Raw genomic sequence first — 20,114 nt, forward strand, 5'->3', positions numbered from 1 at the left:
ACTTGAAAAGCGGCGCAGCAAAGACACGAAGCCTGATCGCTGTATGGAGATACAGTTGCATGAGTGATATAAATATATATTTGTTAATACTATTAATTGTTTTTTGTGTGTGTTTTAAGCTGTATTTCCCCTTTTTCTTGGAGGAATAACTCTGCTCTGATAGGACGGTACAGAGGAGGTCAGAGGTTACAATTATATCTACATGCATATCTACATTCGATATATATATATATATATACATATTTGTCGAATTAAATGAACAAACAAAAAAATAAATACACAGATAAAATAATGAATAATGAAATATGAAATAATCATGAAATAATATAGTAATAAACCCATACCACATTATGACAATAATAATAATTATTATTATTAATATTAATTGTGATTTTTTTTGTCAACAGTTTTAACCTCCTACCACCAAGGTTAAATCTTCATTTTTTAATAATTAATTTTCATAAATTGTTCTAATTTCCGTTCTTTGTTATTATTATAATTGCAAACGCCAGTGCATAGACACGTTTTTTACTTTGGTTTACAAAGGCGTTTTATAACTGAACTGTATACATTTTCATTTTTTATATGTTTTGTTATTAATTAATTCGAACATGTCGTCAGTCCATCTTGCAAATTAAATGCATTATAACGCCGTGAATAAAACTATTTAATTTATGACGTCATGATTCCTTAGAGGTCATTAATATTCATTCAAATTATACAAATAAAGCATGACAATGAACCAATACACAGAAAAGTATACCACATGGAATAATGACAGCTATTTAACAGATGCATATTTACTTTGCTGATATCGATACGCATTTTTTAAATGTATGTATTAAACTTACATTTCCCACACGCCCCCCGCCGTGTGCAGCAGTACATTACTGCCCTGTGAGGGGTAATCGGACACTAATTACCGTGAAGCTGTAAACCCCTCCTGCCAGCAGCTGATTGGACAGACCTCGGTGGACCCCATCATCTTGAACCCGCCCCCCACCGTCCCAGGTATAAGGGGATCCAGGTCAACGGGTGGAGGGCAGAACAGTTTGTGACAGGACTGTACATTCCCTCAAAAGCCCCGAATCCTGCTTCACGTTTCAGTTCTTCCCTAAAAAAGAGAGAAAAGTTTGGTCATCACTGGATTTTCTTCTTCCTGCTGTGTTCTGGACTGAACCATGGAGTTGTCGGATATCTCTTTCCCCATCCCCACCGCTGATGATTTCTATGACGACCCCTGCTTTAACACCAGTGACATGCACTTCTTCGAGGACCTGGACCCGCGGCTGGTTCATGTGGGGCTGTTGAAGCCTGACGACTCCTCCTCTTCATCCTCATCCTCCCCTTCCTCCTCATCCTCCTCCCCGTCCTCCCTCCTGCACCTCCACCACCATGCCGAGGTGGAGGACGACGAGCACGTCCGCGCCCCCAGCGGGCACCACCAGGCGGGGCGCTGCCTGCTCTGGGCCTGCAAGGCCTGCAAGAGGAAGACGACCAACGCGGACCGGCGGAAGGCGGCCACGCTGCGGGAGCGCCGGCGGCTCAGCAAGGTCAACGACGCCTTCGAGACACTAAAGCGCTGCACGACGGCCAACCCCAACCAGAGGCTGCCAAAGGTGGAGATCCTGCGCAACGCCATCAGCTACATCGAGTCCCTGCAGGCGCTGCTGCGCGGTGGCCAGGAAGACGGCTTCTACCCGGTGCTGGAGCACTACAGCGGGGACTCGGACGCATCCAGCCCCCGCTCCAACTGCTCCGACGGCATGGTGAGTTCAAGGAGCGACAGGTGTGAGAGAGGCGCATGGATCTTTTGAATTTAGCCAAAGGAATTGGGGATATTTTACTGTCTGCTCCAACTCTTATTTTAACTGATGTTTAATATTAATTAAATTCTTTTAATATAATGAATCGAGACAAATCAAGCAATTCGTTTTTTCTCTTATTCATGACATTTAAATTTCATGTAAAATAGTGATTTAAAATAGAATCATTTAGCTGCCTGTGTGTAACTTTCTCATTACTGGCCATTTTGTGTCATAATCGGAACGAAGCAAATTTCGTTTCAAAGTGTCTTTAAAACATTTTCTTTCGTCTCGCCTCACCAAACACACAGGAAACAGATTTAAACCGTTTTTAGACCCCAGATGTAACAAACGGAGAGACGTGGATGGAAAAAAATAATATCTGAGTTCAGGGACTTTATTAACGTGGTATGACACAAACAGCTACCGTGACTCAACCATTACCACACACACACACACACACACACACATACTTATTTAGACTTATTTTCTAATCACTCTGCGGGATTTCTCTGGTGTCTCTGTCAATATTTAATTTTCTCTTTTCTTCTTCAGACGGATTTTAACGGCCCCACCTGTCAGACAACCAGAAGAGGAAGTTATGACAGCAGCTCTTATTTCTCCGAGACTCCAAACGGTAAGAAATGATTTTAATACGTGTTTAAAATAATAAACCACGCAGTAAAGTGACGGCAGTTAGCGGGGAAAGACAAATAGAGGACGCAATAAAAGCAGCAGGCCAATAAAACAGTTGATGCTGTGCTTTCTTTGAACTGATTCTTTCTTTATTTAATTGTTTAAAATGTAAAAGTTCAATGTTAATGTTAATTTTAATGTTAGGAGCAACGTATAAAAGTAAGATTATAAACCATACGCTGAATTAAAAGCTCATTTTTAATTTCAGCTAATGTAAAAAGAGCGTTTCTTCGTTTTGTTTTTTTTGGTTTTTTTTTTAGATCTTTTCGACAGTCAATGATTAATATATAATACAGAAGCTGAGATAGTGAGAGAATATTCTGAGTTAAATTAAGCTCTGTAAAGCAGCCTAAATACAAAACAAGCATGAAAACAATTAAACTAGATCTGTGATTAATGCTAACAACTAATTCGAAATAATTTGAAAATAAAGTTATTATTATTATTATTATTATTATTGGTTTGGGGTTTGTTTTTGGTGATGATGATGATTTGATTATGTTTTTGTGTTTCCATAACAACAGTTTTGTCACCTTTGTCCCCCAATATGAATGATAGAAATAATTTTTTTTTTTTAAAAACTCATCCATAGTAATGATTTTTTTTATTTACTATTATGTCTTGTTTTTTTGTGCAGGCGGTCTGAAAAGCGAACGCAGTTCAGTGGTCTCCAGTCTGGACTGCCTGTCCAGCATTGTAGAGCGGATCTCCACCGATAACAGCAGCCTGCTGCCGCCTGCTGACGGCCCAGGATCCCCACCGACGACAACTGTGCCGGTGGGTGAAGCAGGCACTGCCCCGGCGACCACTCAGGTCTCGTCTCCGACTGCCAGCCAGGACCCCAGCCTGATTTACCAAGTCCTATAGACCCTCACACATAGATATTCAACTTGGACATTACAATAAATTAAAAAATCCCCAAATCTTGTCAAACCATCACCACACACACACACACACACACACACACACACACACACACACTGAAAATGATCATTTACACCAGCTGAACTGAGAAACCACCACTATGGTTGATCAGCTGCTTCTTATGTATTTATTCTCTTTAGATCAATGTATGGAAGCTCATTCCTGCCAGAAAAAAAGATCAGCAGTAAAAATCATTTTAAGTGTTTTCAATTGAGTTGCCAAGAAAAAAATCCCGTGGCTGTGAGGTCTAATTAAAAGTACACATACCTAAGATTTATTTTCAGTTATTAGATATATGTTTAACAAAGGAATGATAAAATCTAGAATTACTGATTTCAAACTTATATGTAAAGAAAGATTTTTTTAAGCGTCCAAACTAAACATCTCAATGTTTCATGATCAGATGCGGTTTGTTGATTCTACACGGAGACGCTAATAAAAGGAGGAGCCTGAAAAAAATGATTTTAAAAAGTCATAGTCAGGAGCTGAAGTCTTAATTTTGACCTTGTATGTCATACAAATGAAAAGTTGCTTTTATCATTCCAAAGTTACCTACATTAGTTAATTTTCCAAGCAGGAATGAGCTTCCACAGCCACCCCAGATTCCCTTTCCTGTTTCTGAAATAAGTCGAGATCAGACCACTTAATTCTATAGTTACGTTTTAAATAGAAACCAGTTCGGTTCTTGCTGTATTTTTATTTAATTTTAAGTTATGAAAAATATTTTAAGCCTCAGCTTAGTCTTTCAGATGGATCCCCCCACCTTCCCCACTCCAGCCTTCTGTGTATAGTCTAGCTGATGAAGGACGGAGGCCAAAAACCACCCATTAACATTCCTCCACTTTCGTCTATCTGAAGTCCGAAAGGCCCCAGCTGTTCGATTCCCTCAGGAGGAAAAAGGAACTACAGTAACTGTTTGACATTTTAGAAGGAAACTTGATGTAAAAGCACAAATTTCTGCAGTAAAAGCTTAACAGAATCCGGCCTGCATGTACGGAGGTATTGTAGTGACTTTTTTTCCTCCCGTCAGTTTTGAAGTAGGTTCAGACCTCCTTCCTGTCCAAAACGGATTTTTAATTTCTTTCATTTGTCATTTCACTCACTGCAGCGGAGGACCACTTTTCTGTTTCTGTAAATATTCTGTAAATAAGAGCTGATTTGTTCCAACTGAAAGTATTAATTATGTATTTAATGTTTCTGTCTGTACGTGCTTTTGTTTGTTGTGAAAAATGTTAAACTTTATATTTATACATCTGAAAATGAGTGACAGTCTAAAGACAAATAAATGCTTATTTATACAAAATATATACATATGATTCTGACTTATGATGTCTTGTTTTTTTTTTATGTCCAGAATTTATTTTTAAAATTTTATAATTTTTTGTGGGAAATTTTTCAAGAAAATGTTTTCATTGCCTTGATATTTAAAATAATTGAACGCATAAATTTCAAAGCAACTGGTGGTTTTTGTCCATAAAACTACTCATCTAAGATTACCACAAAGTAAAAGATCTCTCAGCAAAATTATGCAACATTTTAGGCACTATTGCTCCGATCAAATCAGTGAGCTGGGATTTTTTATTCTAAACATGAACTACAGTTACAGCAACAGACATGGACTACTGGTGTCTCACACAACAACTCAATGTCCGCTATGTGAAGGAGCCAAACACATGCCTGCTCCACTCGTTAACTGAGATAAACTGCTGGCATATTTGTTTTACATCTATACTGTCCAGTCTCTCCTGGTGGACATGGCAACACGTTATTCACGGTTATATACAATTTTAGACTGATGTGGGCCAAAGCCTCGCACATACTTGCCAACCTTGAGACCTCAGAATTAGGGAGACATTCAAAAGGGCTGTTGGGGGGGTGGGGGGGGTGGTATACATATATATGTACAAAAAACTTCAATTTTGCAATGTTTATTTATTGGATAAAATAAGTTAAATGTCACCGTTATTATTGTCCGGCCGGAAACAAGCTGGGGGTGTCCAAATTCAGAGGCTGCATCCACCTGAGGACCCGGTGTTGTGCCAAAAAGTGATTGTCTGCCAAAAACTGATTTCCGGTTTTTGCCAAAAACTGATTGCTTGTATTTAAACTGCTATAAATAACTTGTTGGTCTATAATATGTGAAACATATGTCAAATGTATCCCAAATGTATCAAGTCATCTTGAGCAACAAACAACATTCCTGTAACAAGGTAGAAGCCGCAATCACTTTTTGGCAGTGACTTATGTATCCTTTATTTATGCAGTTAAAAAAAATTCTTGTTGGCTTTAAAAATGTCTCTTTTAAGAGTAATCTGGCCAAGAGGACAGCTGAAATTGCAACAAATGCAAAAATAGTTCTGTAAATATATTTTAAGTGGACACACGGGAGCTGATTGTACAATAACACAGTTACAAAGATACTTGACAAAAAGGTAAATTTTTAATTTGATATATAACCCCTTTGTAATACCTGTTCACCAAAGTCTATTTAGCAACATACATAACGATATTACACATAAAAAACACACGGAAACATTGGAAATCAGTTTTTGGCACAACACCGGCTCAGATATTTGAAGTTTACTCAGCTACATTCTCAACTCGGCCCTCCAAAATATGTTAAAAGTTTATTTTGCGACCCAAAAAGAGTAATAAGAGCAATATTAAAACTAAGTAGATGCAGTAGTAGTAGCCATTGTTGGAAACTGGAATTGGCTTGGCCGATCTGGGATATGGTTTTTCAATTTTGTTGCCGTCCTCCTCTCCTCCTTGCAGGTCCTCGCAGCGCAGGTTTGCTGCTGCTAAAACTAAACAGAGCTCCCTGAAAGGCTCAGCCAATCACATTGGATATATTTGTTAAATGAGGAAGGACTCCTGCAGAGAACGTAATTTAACTCTTTCTGCACCGCAAGGTGAATGAGACGTTGACAGATCGTTTTTTTATCTTTGTATCGGGTCAGTACTTTAGTTAAGAGTGATGGTGACTGTCACAATAACTCTGTTAACAATTATAATATTCAAGTTATTTTAAATCCCTAAATGACTAATGAAGGTTTGAGCTTTAAAACGCTTCTGAACAAACACAAACATTGTCCGATCCTGTTCCTGTGACCTTGACTTACATGCTGAGGCTCTGCTCCGTGGTACACAGACCAACAGCGCCATCATGTGATTCTACGGGAGAACTGCAGCAATTGGCACCTCCAGGTTTTGGTTTGTTTAGTCCTTTGCACTGCTGCCAACATCAGCACACGTGCATTTGTGTCATCACTGGTATTTGTGACTCCTCATACTTGTTTGTGTTTTTCCTTTTTGGTGAATAAAATAATGTTTAGCAATTTAGCTTGTCTTGTCTCCCGCCATTGTCACTGGCCGTGCGGCAGCTTGTGACAAAATAACAGTGAAAGTGATTTTTTTCTTTTTTCCACAAATAAATCTATTGTTTCCTCATTTTTTCTGTTCAGAAATGCAGGTAAATATCAGTAATATGAAAAAATGTAATGTGCTTTCTAAACTTTTTTCAGCTTTTCTTCTAAAGCTAATAAAAATGAATAGATAATAACAATAACAATAATGATATTTAAATATAATTTTTAGTAAAGTTACAGTAAGTTTTGTGAGGTTATTTAGTAGAAAAAAAGAATATTTTACTCATAAATATATATTGATTAGTGTGTAATTATGTCTTTCACCAAACTGATGCATTCTCATAAACAGCAGCTGGCACCTGTTTGTGAAAGCTGCCATGTTGCCATGTCAGTGGCCGAGCTGGACATCGCTGTTCCATCTTATCATGTTTTATGTATCTGACTAGATTTCAGACACATATGTAGAAAACCAAAGGCAGAGGAGACAAGAACCTGTGGGGATTTTGAATCCTGGAGTCAAATATTATTTTATAGCTGCACCTTCAGCCTCAGGATATGAAGCATCATATCCGTGTTTCATTGTCGTCAAAGAAGCGGAAAAGCAAAGGAAAGAGACAGTGTGACAGGCCTCTGAATAAGATGTTATCCTCTTCTGTCTTACCTCAAGCCTCATCTCCTGAACTAATGTCCGGGCTGCAGCTAACAGCTGCTAACAGCAGCTAACAGAGGCTAAACAGCAGCGGTTACCGACAGAGGAAATCCTCAACAACTCACCTCAGCAGCACTGTCATTGGACAGAAGTGAGCTTCACTGACTCATTGACTCATATCAGACTCATGTCACAATATTTACAGCCTCCTCCAGAGTAGCTGGACAGATTGATTGCAGTAAACAACGGAATGTTCCTTGCATTAAATTTAACATTTAATATGCTTTTATAAGCTCCTATCTTAGATTAAAAATAAGATTTTTTTTATATAAGTAGTATTATGTATAAACTAGTTTCCCTCCCTCAATTAAAAATGATAATGTGCATACTGATCACTTGCAAAACCTAAAATATTTGGAGACTCTGATAAAAGCAGGGCCTCTGTTTCCTGCCCGGTCATTTAACAGTGTTGAAGAAACGACTTTAAAATTACACGTCTAAAAATACTGAACTTTATTGATTTACTAAAGAACAACAGATCTACAGACATGGCTTGAAGTGTCACACTTTATTTACAAAAATATTGAGAACCAAACAGTCGAGGGTGAGGAAGCGTGACGGCAACAAAGTTTAATGGTTTTTATTCCTACTGAAGAGCAGCTAAAGGCTCCTGGTTGCATGTTTCATAGTGTGGTTGGTTGGCTGCAGGGTAAACCTCAGCATTACAGGCTTCTTCTGAGCTAAGACCTTTGCCACAGCGTGCATTGCTTCATCAGGCATGTGTCCGAGATTATCCTGGTTTGGTTTCTGGGCACTGGAGGGCCGAGTTGATCTACTTTCTGCGGCGGGCGGCTCCCTTCTTGCTGCTGTAATGCGAAACGCAAAGAAATTGGACATATTTCAGAACTTTGAGCTGTTCTCACATTGTGCGATGCCGTCGATGCTGATTTGCAAATTTAGACTCAAACTCAAACTTCAGAGAACAGCAGTGAACAGCTCAAAGACTCCTTGGTAGAAGTCAAGCACGAGGAGAGTGCAAAAACATGTTTTGCATCATCACATATGAAGCTGAGAGCATTTCACTAGCTGAAAGCATGTTTGTCCAAAATCTCTTGAGGAAACTGGCTGATTAAAATAAAAATCTCTTCTCAGTTAAAGAAACGGATGGGTGTGTTTTTATCCAACCGTACAGATTTAGATTTTTGTTAAAATTTTGTGCAGCAATCATTTTAAAAAGTAACTGAACATATTAAAATTATCTTTTTGAGATATGGAAAATATCTTAATTAAAAAAAAAACATGAAAATCCTCATAAATTGTTTAGGGTCTGTTTAGTGTATGTTTTGAGTGGGATTTTGGACGGCACGAAGCAGAAAAAACAACCCGGGAAATTCAGCTCGCATGCACAACTCATGCTGTACTTACCTGCGTGGGCTTAATTAATCCAAAGTCACTACCTCAAATCCACCCCTTTTTTTTCGATCGTGTATGCACCGTTACAGTTGTGTTTGCCCTAATTAAGACCTGTGAGTCTGTGAGAAGCTCAGGCTTTAGACTGCTCGAAATGTCCAGACAGTTTTTTTCTATACTTAATAAAGAGCATATTTCCCAAATATGGTCAACGCTGGCACGCAGCTCAGTCTGTAAGCACCAAAGCTCCGCCCACCTGCTGCCAGAAAGAAAGCGAATGCAACTGACATATGGTCATGTGTCATGTTTGATCTCTTAGGGTGAGTACTTAATGTTCAGGGTAGAAGCGTGATGATGCAGCTGCACCCTTCTATTAAACACCTCTGCATTAAGTACTTGAGCTCGTTAGCCTGGCTGACCAACAGAGTCCAAACAACATGACAGCTGAGATGTTTTTGGCCTGTGTCTGGACCGGGATTGGAACTGAACCATCTGTGGCAGTGTTACTGAGGTGTTCTTGTGTTTACTGTATGATTATGACTGTTTGAGGGATAAAACTAGCAGTCTTCTATCTAAAATTCATCATAAGATGCATGCTTGATTTTCTAAGACCTTTTTATGTCATTTTATAATGTTAATGATAGATTAAATGGTTAGGGTCAAGGCTAGGGTGTTATCACTGAAGGGTCTAAATTGACACGGAAAACAAATAATGCACTGTGATAACTCAGCTGTTATTCCTGCACACACAATAACAGGCTGCTCTCTTAGACACTAAAATTTCCCTGCAGGGTGTCTAGTGTTTCATCATACTGTAACTAGCTTGATGTACTCTGTCCCTATTAGTTTTCAGCCTTAAACCGACATGAACTGTCTCAGTGTTATGACAGTTATGTCTTGCCGAGGGGAGGGTTATCACATTATCACGTTATCATGTGGAATTAAATTAAGTTATACTTTGGGGGGGATTATTGGGTGCTGGCGAAGGCAGCAATGACAATACTCACTGCTTCTGCAACTCATCAATGCGAATCCTGTACGTGAGAACCTGGAAACGACACAGCAGCAGCTTTAACTTGCAGCAGGATACCTTTACCTCGGAGAACGACTCCTTCAGCTGAACGGGCTCAGTGGGCTGAAAGCTGCGGGCCAAAGCATCATGGGAAACCAAGGCAGCGCCGTGCATAAGAATCTTTTTGTTACCCAGAGTTTCTTCTGTCCTGTGATGTCACCAAATTAAGCACGTCTGCTGTGGTTTCCCACAAAGCAGCACAAACATTTAATTCCCCTTTAGCTCAGCTGTGAACACTCACCAAACCCTGACTTACCTTTATGCTCGCTCAAACACATAGCTGAGGCTGTGTGATGTAAAACTGAGCATCACAGTCACTCAGCACCACCTTTACAGACACTTTAGATTATTCATCTGCTTACAAACGGAGAGTTTGAGTCCAAAGCTGGCACCGTGTTCATCCAGTTTCTCTTTGTTTCACCAACGTACAAGCAACTGTGGCTTACGACAAATATTGGAGTTTTACTAATTTAAAAGTGCGGTTGCAGTTCTCTGCAATGCATCCATTTAACATTAAATGCATGACATTAGATGTATATTTTACTATAATGCACAAATACTTCTACACGATCTGGAGTTGAACAACCAAACTTGGTATAGAAGCGCTTCTTGGGCCTATAAAGACTCTTGCCAAGCGTCTAAACGACATCTACCACCCCTACCTTTTTCTTTATTTTTCTCAGTAAAATATCTTATTTTTCTTTGCAGTTGTCACCTGCAAAACAGGTCAAACAGTACAGTAGCATAGTCATGTAGTAGTTCTAATAATATAAACAGAGAGCTCTTGTGCTAATATAGATGCTATAAATAGATTTATATATAGATATTATATACAGGTAAGCCCATTTTTTTAAAGTATATGGAGGCAGGACCTCTGTCCACATTTAAACTCACTGAATATAAAATCAGTTCCAGTCATTTTAAGACTGGTTCTCTGAGATCCTTGTTTTAAAAAAAACAATCCTGGCAAAAAGTTGAAACCCCCACTCTTATTCATAAGAGGTTCCTGGAATCCCATGAACACGTGTCACCTTTTGGAAACAAACTCCTCCATCCTCTTTTGTCTCTCTCGCTTTTTAATCAGGTGGTGTGTTGTTTCCTATGTCAGCCAGCGGGGGCGCTCTGCCCTGACTTTCCCCGTGCTAACATGCAGGGAGCCGGCATGACTGCTGCTCAGCTGCACTACTTACAATTTACTGAGCTCCTCGATTCTCTTACGCAGGGTAGTAACCTGGAGGAAATCAAGAGTATATCGAGGGTTCAAATCCCGAGGTGACCTTGGGATGCCAGCCTCATCAACCAAAACCAAACTACAACAAACCTGGCACGTCTGAAGCACCGAGTCATTTGTGCTCTTAACTTTAGACTATTTATGACTATTTATCTATATTATTAAATGGTCAAATTTAATTTAATCAAGATAATTTGAGGTAAAGTAAAAGTCTGTAAATAAACATAATGCTTAACAACAATCAAGTAGATAAAAGTTCAACAAAAGCAAATCTGTCTCCTCTGTAGCTGAATGTTTATTATATACTAATTATTAATTTGTATGTAACCAATGATTAATTATTGTATGTAACAAATTAATAATTCATTATATACAATAATCGATAATATAATTTGTTGCATAAATGATTACTTACATATATGATTTCTTAAGTCATAAAAAATATTAGGTGTCCCACAAATCTTTGGATTTAGTGAACTATAAAAAAAATCAAGAGAATCAAGTAAATAAGAACAAACTAGTAGTGAAAGAAATCCCACCTTCTGGTTTTTATGAAATTGTAATGAAATATTTTCAATGTAAAATGCCTTAAAAACCTTAAAATTTTTAAAAACATAATCATATTTTAGCATTCAGTTCAAAACATGTTTAGATTAATGTCAGGATAAACTCATCAACTAATTATGGGAATAAACCAGAAAAATGTGATAAAATATATGGAAAGAGAACTTTTTGTCTCATATAAAAGGGAAAACCCAGAAAATGAAATAACACATTTTAAACTGAAATCAAAGAAAAGCAGGAAAATAGTTTTATGGTATTTAAATAAGTATTAAATAATTCAAATGAAAAGAAATGTAAAATATTATGCTTTTCTCATCCCACTGACCTCTCTCAAACCCGTCTTATTGTTCTTGTCTAAATGCATGAAATTGGCTGAGAAGTTCTCAGTCAGAGACGCCATCGTGGGCGCTCATGAGGACGCCGTCTCACCTCATACTTCTGCCTCTTCAGTCTCTCCGTGTGGTCGAACTTCTCAGACTCCAGCTGGGTCATCCAGTCATGCAGCTCTTTGATCTTTTCCCTGCAGCAAACACAAGAACACAAATAAACCAAGCAGTTCTTCTGACAGGTGGATTTTGCTTCTGGCACATTCAGTTCCTTGTCTTTACTTTGTTGAGGTTTTTCACCATTTTCTAGGACATTTCTAAGACGTTCAAACTATTTTACGCAGGCGTAAAAGTCTAAGGTTATAGTTTTAGTTTCACAGCCGAGTCGTACTTCAGCTTATCCTCGTTCAGATGGTCGATGTTCAGCTGCTTGCGCCTGGCGGCCAGGATCTTCTTCTTCTTCTCCCTCTCAGTCTCTTTCTTTCCTCCTCTCTTCTGGTCAGCCTGTTTGGACAGATGCAGGTCAACAGCTGATCCCATAGATACTGTGTGTGTGTCTGTGTGCATGTATACTGACTCTCTGCAGGTGACTGCTGTACTGGGAGCCCATGCTGGACAGAGCCGACTTCTTCTTGGCATCATCATCTGCCTTCTTCTTGGCATCAGCCTCCTCCCTGATCCGCCTCTCCTCCTGATTTGACAAAAAATACCTCAGAGTGAGACCTCTGCATCCACCACCCGCTCTCTGATCGTCCCTGGTAACCACCAATTTGAACAGAGTACTTACAACATCGGGTCCCAGGACTAACATTAGCTGCACTTATTCATCCTGAACCTGGAAAAACTGGCTTTAAATACTTTGCTGCCTACAAATGGAAGTCACAAGAAGCTCCAACTACGTTCGCTCTTTTCAAGGGAACATTTTAAAAGGTTATGTTTATATATCTGCACCAAGACATTTTGTCTTTGCTCCATATATTCATATAGCAGTCACATTTTCATAGTTTGAAAATAGCACACCTCACGTCTGGCCTGGCGCTCCTTTTCCTTCTCAGCGCGGACCCTCTGCTGCTCGGCCCTCTCGGCACGACGCTTCTCCTGTGGGACAGAGGCAAACGTTGGGTTAGAAAACAAAGATAACTCACACACCACACAGTGAGTGTCCTTGTTTTTGCTTTGTATCTCCACTAAGATAATTCAAAGATTTTTTTTAATTACAAAAATGTATAAATTAAAAATATAGTGTTTTATTGTTCCCATGATATTTTTTTGTGTTTTTATTGTTGATGTTTTGTCTTTTCTCCCTTTGATTTGTGTCATTATCAGCTTGTCTGTGAGCCAAATTTTATTTAATAAAATTAATCACATTGAGAAGACATGCAGAGCCAACAGAGCTCAGCCTTTAGAAGCCATTCCTTGGCCAGAAATGAGAGCCAGTCACCAACTGCAAAAGGCAGGAAGTATTTCCTGTGTGGATGAATTATTGTGGAAGGCTTTTTGCTATTTTCCAGTTCCATGGGAATATGAACGGATAAAACTACCCATTAGCTAAAAACTTACAATCCTCTCCTTGAGGGCGATCAGCTCCTCCTCCTCCTTCTTCCTGTGCTCAAAGTGAGCATCGATCAGGGCCTGCAGCTCCATCAGATCCTTGTTCTGACGTTTCTTCTGGATGTCCTGCGGGGTGGATCAACAGAAGCAGTATTCAGCTGTGCAAAGAAACACCCGTAAATGAACAAAATCTCTTCTACACTGCAGGCGGACTTACATCAAAGTCCACTTTCTCACCGTCTGGGATTTTTGGGGCGGTGGGCCTGCAAGAGAGCGTGGGGGTTTTGAGTGTACCGGCACACTAATTGAAAGTTTTCTTTGTCTTTTTTGCCCAAATAACTCCGATTTAAATGTCTACAGGAATCATTTGAAGTCAGACTACATAAGAAGGAACTTACTTGAACTTTGGCTTCTCCTCTGCAGGTTAAGAAGTGAAGAGGGGATGAGTGCATTTCACCAGATTAGAAAGAAAACAGATTATTTCAGTAAACCCAAGCATTACTCAGTGTGGCTTTGGATCAAGGTGACAGATTAGACAGTTTAAAAGGATAGGCTATTCACTTTTTAAGTTAGGGTTAGAACAACAGTCAAATAAGAGCAAACATGTATTACAAACAGTTTAAACAGGTGTGCAGTTAAAGTAAACCTGAATTGTTAACGTTGGTCTTTGGTTTCACACTGATACAGAGAATATGTCTTTTTTTGTTTTTGGCTTGACCCCAAGCAAAACATTTCCCTGTTTCCTTCATTTATCTGAACCCAGATTCTGGCGGCTTCATGCCATGCAGATGACAAGTGGCATAGCAAGAGTGTGGGGTTGCTGTGCAGTGAAGCACGTGTTAGCATTTCATATTCATTCGCCCTTCCTTCTCCACTAGTGGTTCCAAATTTTTCACCTTCATATTTGGATGCCAATTAGGGCCAGCGCTCCTGGATTCACACAGACAGGTAAAATTTGGACAGACAGCAGGCGTTCCCTGAGTACAGATGTCAGACCTGGACACTGTAGTCCTTCCCAAAACCAGAATGACAGATTTAAGATTGAAGTTTTTAAATCTACATACCTTCCTCTTCAGTGGGGTCTGCATGCAGCAGGCATCCAAAACAAAAAGCAGAACAGAACAGCGTTAGCGGGAAGCCTGGGAGTTGCAAACTGTACACAGTCTAACTAAGGCACACAGCTGATCTACTCAAGCTTAGTATGTTTAAAAAAATAAAGAAACTGGTTACCACAATCAACTGATTAAGAAAGCCAGCTGCTTATAAGGGCAAAGTTTTACCTTTACTTCGATAACTAAGATGGTAAAATAGTAGTTCAATTTGTACGGAATCACATTTATGTATAATATTTTTCATGTTAGCTTTAAATTACAAAAGAAAACAAACAAACTGTTTACTAAAGTTATAGAAGGGAATAAGCTGTCAAAAAATCCAAACTTATTCATATTTCTACTGAAGGGGTTGAGATAAATACATCCCTTAAATGTTAATTGATCATTTATGATTGGCTACACCAAGTCCTTGTTTTTATCGAGGTCTCAGCTACACCTTACCCTGCATTCATGTATGTAGTTTTAAAACAAATTAGCATGTTTTATTTTTGGCATGTTTTGGCATATTTTTTGCATGTTACATGATTGAGCAGAATACAAGATTAAGAGGAAGATGAAAAACGAGTCTATTTTTTTAAATCTTTTTTTCCTTCTATTAGCACTAAGGTTTGTCTTCCCACAGGGAGCAATCAGATGTAGCCTATCCTGCAGGTATGGTACCAATTTTATCCAATTTTTAAATCCTATCAAAGAGAGTAATTGGTTGCATGTTGTGCAGTAGTAAACACAGGGTTAAAATAAAAAAATCTATTTTCTATTTTTCTATTGGTTGTCTTAGATTTTTCAACTCTCAAATGATTTTGTAATATTTTAGCATACAGTGAGCTAGGCTAGTGGAAAAGCCACCTAGCAAGAACTGTAAAATTATTTGTTACTAAAGAAGCAGATGCAAATTTAATGGTGTTTAGAAAGATAACTCCAAAAACATGTCCCAGCTTCTCAAAGATAACATTTTTAGAATGGAGAGCTAATGGAAAGTTAAAGTATTAGCACAACTCTATTAGCTATAGCTGAAGGAGTGAGCTTATTAGCATGTTTTCACTTTCTGACCTTAGTAGTTCAAACATAGCATTTTCAGCTTCTGCATGAACGCCCTGTCTCTGAATTCATGTGGAGATAAAAGAAAGGTAGTGTTAGCTTAACATTAGCAGACATGGAGAAGGTATAGACCAATCTCACAGCAAAATGTTCAGTGCTAAACCGATTGTAGTCGGGTTCAGGATACAAACATGTTGTGTGTTTACAATACAGGGTGTATAGCTGTGGACATTTTTTGTGGGAAAAGAAGTTGGGAATAGGCTAAGTCTGTCTAAAATTAACCAAATGCTTTTAGTTTGCAAACAGTGAAAGAGCATAGAAAAAAGTGCGGGTGTGAATGGGTGAAGAGGCAAGTTGTGTAAAGTGCTTTGAGTGCTCAGATAGAGCAATATAAGAAGCAGACCATTTACCTTTTACCATAACCAAAGGGTGATTGAACATAAACTAGAAATGACAGTAAAGTCAAATATAAATAAACTCAAGAGGTTGAACGTCATGTCAACTTTCACTGAAAGACTTTAGGGCTTTTCAACAAACATGTCTTGTGGAGTTACATGTATACGAACATAATTACATGTTTAAAGCCTTTATTGTGACACTCATGGGGATCAGCATTGCTCCTGCTCGTTTTGCAGTGAGACTGGGCTGCACATCAGGGTTAGTTATAGCGAACTAACTGGCTGTAGCTGCCGGAGCGCATGTGACGCCTGGGAAAGGATCCAATACCCTCTTCCCCCCTTCATGCCACATACCTTCAGGCTCAGGCTCAGGCTCAGGTTCTGGTTCTGGTTCTGGTTCTACCACTGGTTCTGGTTCTGGCTCTGGCTGTGGTTCTGGCTCTGGCTCAGGGGCCGCCTCAGGGGCCGCCTCAGGGGCCACCTCTACCTCCACTACTACCTCCTCTTCTACAGCTACACAACATGCAGTGAGTCAAAAGGGGAGAGGAAGGGCAGTGAGAGGGTTAATGGAAGCAGGAGAAATGGAAGAGGGGAGGAGGCGGTCAGTGGATGAAAGGAGGAGATGTGAGATATGAGATATGAGGAGGTTTGTGGTGAGGCAGTTCAAACGAACTGTCACCGGATGATGCTAAAGCAGGTGAGACAGCAAGCAGTTACAGGAAAGAAAAGGTCAGTCACTCATTGATGAAATGTGATCGATTCCTGGAAATACTTGCACTGCAATTGGATGCAGTCAAAGACAAAAGAGAGATTCTAACCTGTCGCCAACCAACTTTGTTTACAACCTGTGTCTTCACTTATCTCAGGTTATGTTAGAGTTAACTAGCATGCCACAAAAACCTGTTCAGGGACGACTAACAAATTAGTATCAGTGACGTGAGACTTATCATCCGGAGTCTGGAGGTTGTGTCTTACCATCGTATTCTTCACGTCCGTCCGAGAAAGAGAGGAGCAGAAGAACATTATCAAAAGATCCCATATGTACCCATTTTTGACAGAATACAAAAGCAAAATGTGGGTACACTGGGGATCCATGCTAAGCATACACAAAACAGTCCTCATGAGCTGATTGGAGCAAAACTTCCAAGTTGTTTTCAAAGTGTGTTCAGCTCAGGAGGACTGCACATTTGCAGATTGTCATGCAGAGCTGCAGGACTCTCTGCCAACAGGACTGCGCCGATTTGTGTGATTTATGTTTCTAAAAGTTTATATTTTAATCTCACAAAACATAAAAGGCACTGTCCTGTTGTCAGTGTTGGTGTGGTCATTTGCTTGAAGGAGAGACAGCATTATTGCACAACTTGAATCTGGAGGAGTCAAGCCAAACCTGCAATTTGTCCAGTTCAAATAACTCTCTACAGGGGATGGAAAGTCAGTTAGACAAGATTCAGAAGTAATCCTGGGCCTTTAGCATGGAACTCCGACTGTACCTGGACCTAATTTTAGGGGTGGATCATTTTTTTAGATATATAATCAGGAGTGGTGGTGCTACTTACCCTCGACCCCACTGCAAGACAGAACACAAAGGAATGCTTAGAAATGTTGCAGCTCATCGAAATCAAACATGAAAATTTGTGGTTTACAGTGAAAACGGCTATTTGACTAAATCATCTTAGCTCAGGATCTTCTTTATTAGTGTTGTCCAACAATTTAAGATTCTAGCTCACAAAAAGGCCTTAAGTCAAACGTTTTTTGGCCAATCTACTGCTAGAAGATTAAAATCTTAGAATTTGTGAATAAAAATGTGGGTTGACTTACACTTCCTCTGTGTCGGACATGATGACAGTGGACTTTGCAACCTGAAATCAGAAGAGAAAACAGAAACTTTAAGTGTGTATAAGAAGCGACTGCCCAGCCTGCATGTATTTATAGCTCAGGATTAAGTTGCAGATGTCTTAAATATGTCTCAGTGGCTCCACCCAGACCATACCTCACCCTGCCTGCCTACACAGTTTTCTCCAACACCTCCACAAAATAATAATATAGAAATCTTTGAGTAGAATTATTTAGAAATGATTGTGAATAAAATTTATCTTGCATGTTGCATTAAAGGCATTCCTAAGATCTGTGGCTTCCAAATCTTCTTCAGTTTATAATTAGACTGTTGACTGAAATTTGAGCCTCAGGGTTGAATTTGCTTCTCTCATGATAAGTGAGAAGGGAGCCAAACATAGATTTATGCAAATAGTCTTTTTTCCAGCTGCTCAGAGGATAGATGTTGGGCTGCTGTTGGGTGAAAAAAAGAAACCTTAAAGAAACCTAAATCTTTTCCATCACCATGTGTCAAAGAATAAAAGATGCTGCCACTCTACAGTCATCAACAGTATCCTGATCCTGCTGGAAAATCCCGGTTTGGATCTAAGATCTAATCAAAAGCCTGCAATGACAAACACACATGACCTGGATTTATCCATGATTTAATTTCCCAGCGATTAGATTTTGGATTAGTGGCCCATTGGCCTCACTAGCGTGAGACCACCATGAAGGCGTCCGACATCACAGCTATTTCCAAGAGACAGCTGCACAGGTCCCACAGATCCAGTTTCAGTGCACCCACTGTTAAAGATTGGGTTCCTTCTCCTGGACCACAACCCATCATTCCACCTTCATTTCCTTATCAGGCTCTCCTCTCACATGGTTCCTTCAATCATCCTTCTGAGGATCCCTATCACCTGGGGGCACTTTGCTCAAGAATTAAAATAAACCCAGGAAGGCCGCCCTGAAGGTCTAATTCCCAAATGTCATAAATTCCAAGCTCGGTGTAATGACAAAATGACGATTCCTTTACATCCACTCGTGAGCCCCTTGGCTCCTGTTCGAGATGATAAACTGTTTATCCTCAAGCTATGTGAGGTTCAGTTTGGGAACATGCCACGCCCTTTCACAGCTTCACCAAAATGTAACGTAAATAAGAGAAAACCTGCAATCCAGAAAAGATCTGAGGTCAAATACCAAAAACAACAACGGGATTAGTCGCCGCTGTTCTCGTGGTGTTATATAACTCGTTAGTGTCACCTTCTGTCTCCTGAAGCGGAAAGCTGCTTCAGAGGCTTTAAGCCAACTGTAAATCCCAAAGGCATGAACCTCCACTGGGTCACTGGACTCAAACCAAACAGCAACAGGAACAACAACAAAGTCTAGCTGCTTGTCTGGTAAGAACCCAGAGAACTTTCAAATGTCTGAAACATCAGCTGAGGATTTTAGATAGATTACAAACTTGCCAAAAAGTAATCCAAAGGCTGGGCTTCTTTTGGGTGCTCACAGATACAGAAAGGCACTAAACACAAGTTGTTTACCAAGGTTTCAGGCACTCAGCACCGTCAAACACTGGACTTCATTAACAGGGTTCAAACACGGAAGAGGGAGGCCTTTTTTACTCCGAGATCCACTATTAATTGTTTCCTTCTCACCCCTGCCATGAGCAGCAGCCTCTGCTACTCATGGCAGTGATTTTAGCACATGTGGACTCAACTGTCCTGAGGTTGGGTGATGTTTGGGGGACATTAGGCCTAAACCTGAGCTTCCTTGCTACCATTCACACTCTCATTCACTCCCCTTACTTCCTTACCTCAGAAAAGCTGAAAGAAACGAGCTCCCGCTGGCCAAGACAGGCTGTAAGGTTCTGCAAACTTACCGCGCTGATTATGTCCTTCTGTTATAGTGATACTCGATCCGCTCGGCCTCCCTATTGGCCAAAGAATGAGCTCAGAGGCGAGGCCGTCCACCGCGGCAGAACATGGTCCATGCCTTTGCTGCCCCCACCTCCTTCCTCTGGCACTCAATAAGGAGATGGATGGGTCGAGTGCTAAGGAGGGAGGCTCAAGTTTGGAGAAGGGGACAGCCAAAATGACCCCAGGATGCTATTCTGGGGCTGCTGCATTAGGCAAGCAAATTTCATCTGAGAGCGAGA

The 20,114-nt window shown here is 39.9% G+C and overlaps 2 protein-coding genes across 5 annotated transcripts; one reads left to right on the top strand and one right to left on the bottom strand.

Moving 5' to 3' along the window:
• The first annotated feature begins 1,080 nt into the window (after nt 1-1,080).
• myod1 (myogenic differentiation 1) lies at nt 1,081-4,689 on the top strand. Its single transcript, XM_084936408.1, has 3 exons — nt 1,081-1,769; nt 2,361-2,442; nt 3,139-4,689. Exons 1-3 carry the CDS (start codon nt 1,182-1,184, stop codon nt 3,366-3,368), a joined length of 900 nt encoding a protein of 299 aa, XP_084792534.1. The 5' UTR covers nt 1,081-1,181; the 3' UTR covers nt 3,369-4,689.
• A 3,474-nt stretch (nt 4,690-8,163) lies between these two features.
• LOC146384451 (troponin T, fast skeletal muscle isoforms-like) lies at nt 8,164-20,114 on the bottom strand. 4 transcript variants are annotated; one of them, XM_084936412.1, is made up of 14 exons: nt 19,773-20,114; nt 17,963-18,003; nt 17,120-17,711; nt 16,499-16,657; nt 14,661-14,678; nt 13,995-14,013; nt 13,814-13,859; nt 13,606-13,722; nt 13,066-13,143; nt 12,623-12,736; nt 12,437-12,549; nt 12,149-12,239; nt 11,115-11,155; nt 8,164-8,308 (listed from the first exon to the last, which is right to left on the bottom strand). In XM_084936412.1, the coding sequence occupies exons 3-14, from the start codon at nt 17,181-17,183 to the stop codon at nt 8,275-8,277; spliced, it is 894 nt and encodes a 297-aa protein (XP_084792538.1). In that variant the 5' UTR covers nt 17,184-17,711; nt 17,963-18,003; nt 19,773-20,114; the 3' UTR covers nt 8,164-8,274. The 4 variants fall into 4 exon arrangements, with proteins under 4 accessions (XP_084792538.1, XP_084792537.1, XP_084792536.1 ...); XM_084936411.1 differs by lacking the exons at nt 11,115-11,155; nt 14,661-14,678; nt 16,499-16,657 and adding an exon at nt 9,860-9,900 and having other exon boundaries at nt 19,773-20,111; XM_084936410.1 differs by lacking the exons at nt 14,661-14,678; nt 16,499-16,657 and having other exon boundaries at nt 19,839-20,104.

Source organism: Perissodus microlepis, chromosome 7 (assembly GCF_051167445.1).
Source record: "Perissodus microlepis isolate ML-2025 ecotype Zambia chromosome 7, ASM5116744v1, whole genome shotgun sequence".
Classification (NCBI taxonomy): domain Eukaryota; kingdom Metazoa; phylum Chordata; class Actinopteri; order Cichliformes; family Cichlidae; genus Perissodus; species Perissodus microlepis.

Excerpts from the sequence above, each read along its gene's own strand:
- myod1 (XM_084936408.1), top strand. The coding sequence starts at position 1,182 with ATGGAGTTGTCGGATATCTCTTTCCCCATCCCCACCGCTGATGATTTC. Across the intron at positions 1,770-2,360 it reads CCAACTGCTCCGACGGCATG|ACGGATTTTAACGGCCCCAC; the intron begins GTGAGTTCAAGG and ends TTTCTTCTTCAG. Across the intron at positions 2,443-3,138 it reads TTTCTCCGAGACTCCAAACG|GCGGTCTGAAAAGCGAACGC; the intron begins GTAAGAAATGAT and ends TTTTTTGTGCAG.
- LOC146384451 (XM_084936412.1), bottom strand. The coding sequence starts at position 17,183 with ATGGGATCTTTTGATAATGTTCTTCTGCTCCTCTCTTTCTCGGACGGA. Across the intron at positions 12,737-13,065 it reads AGCGCCAGGCCAGACGTGAG|GAGGAGAGGCGGATCAGGGA; the intron begins GTGTGCTATTTT and ends TTGTCAAATCAG. Across the intron at positions 12,240-12,436 it reads CTGAACGAGGATAAGCTGAA|GGAAAAGATCAAAGAGCTGC; the intron begins GTACGACTCGGC and ends TGTTTGCTGCAG.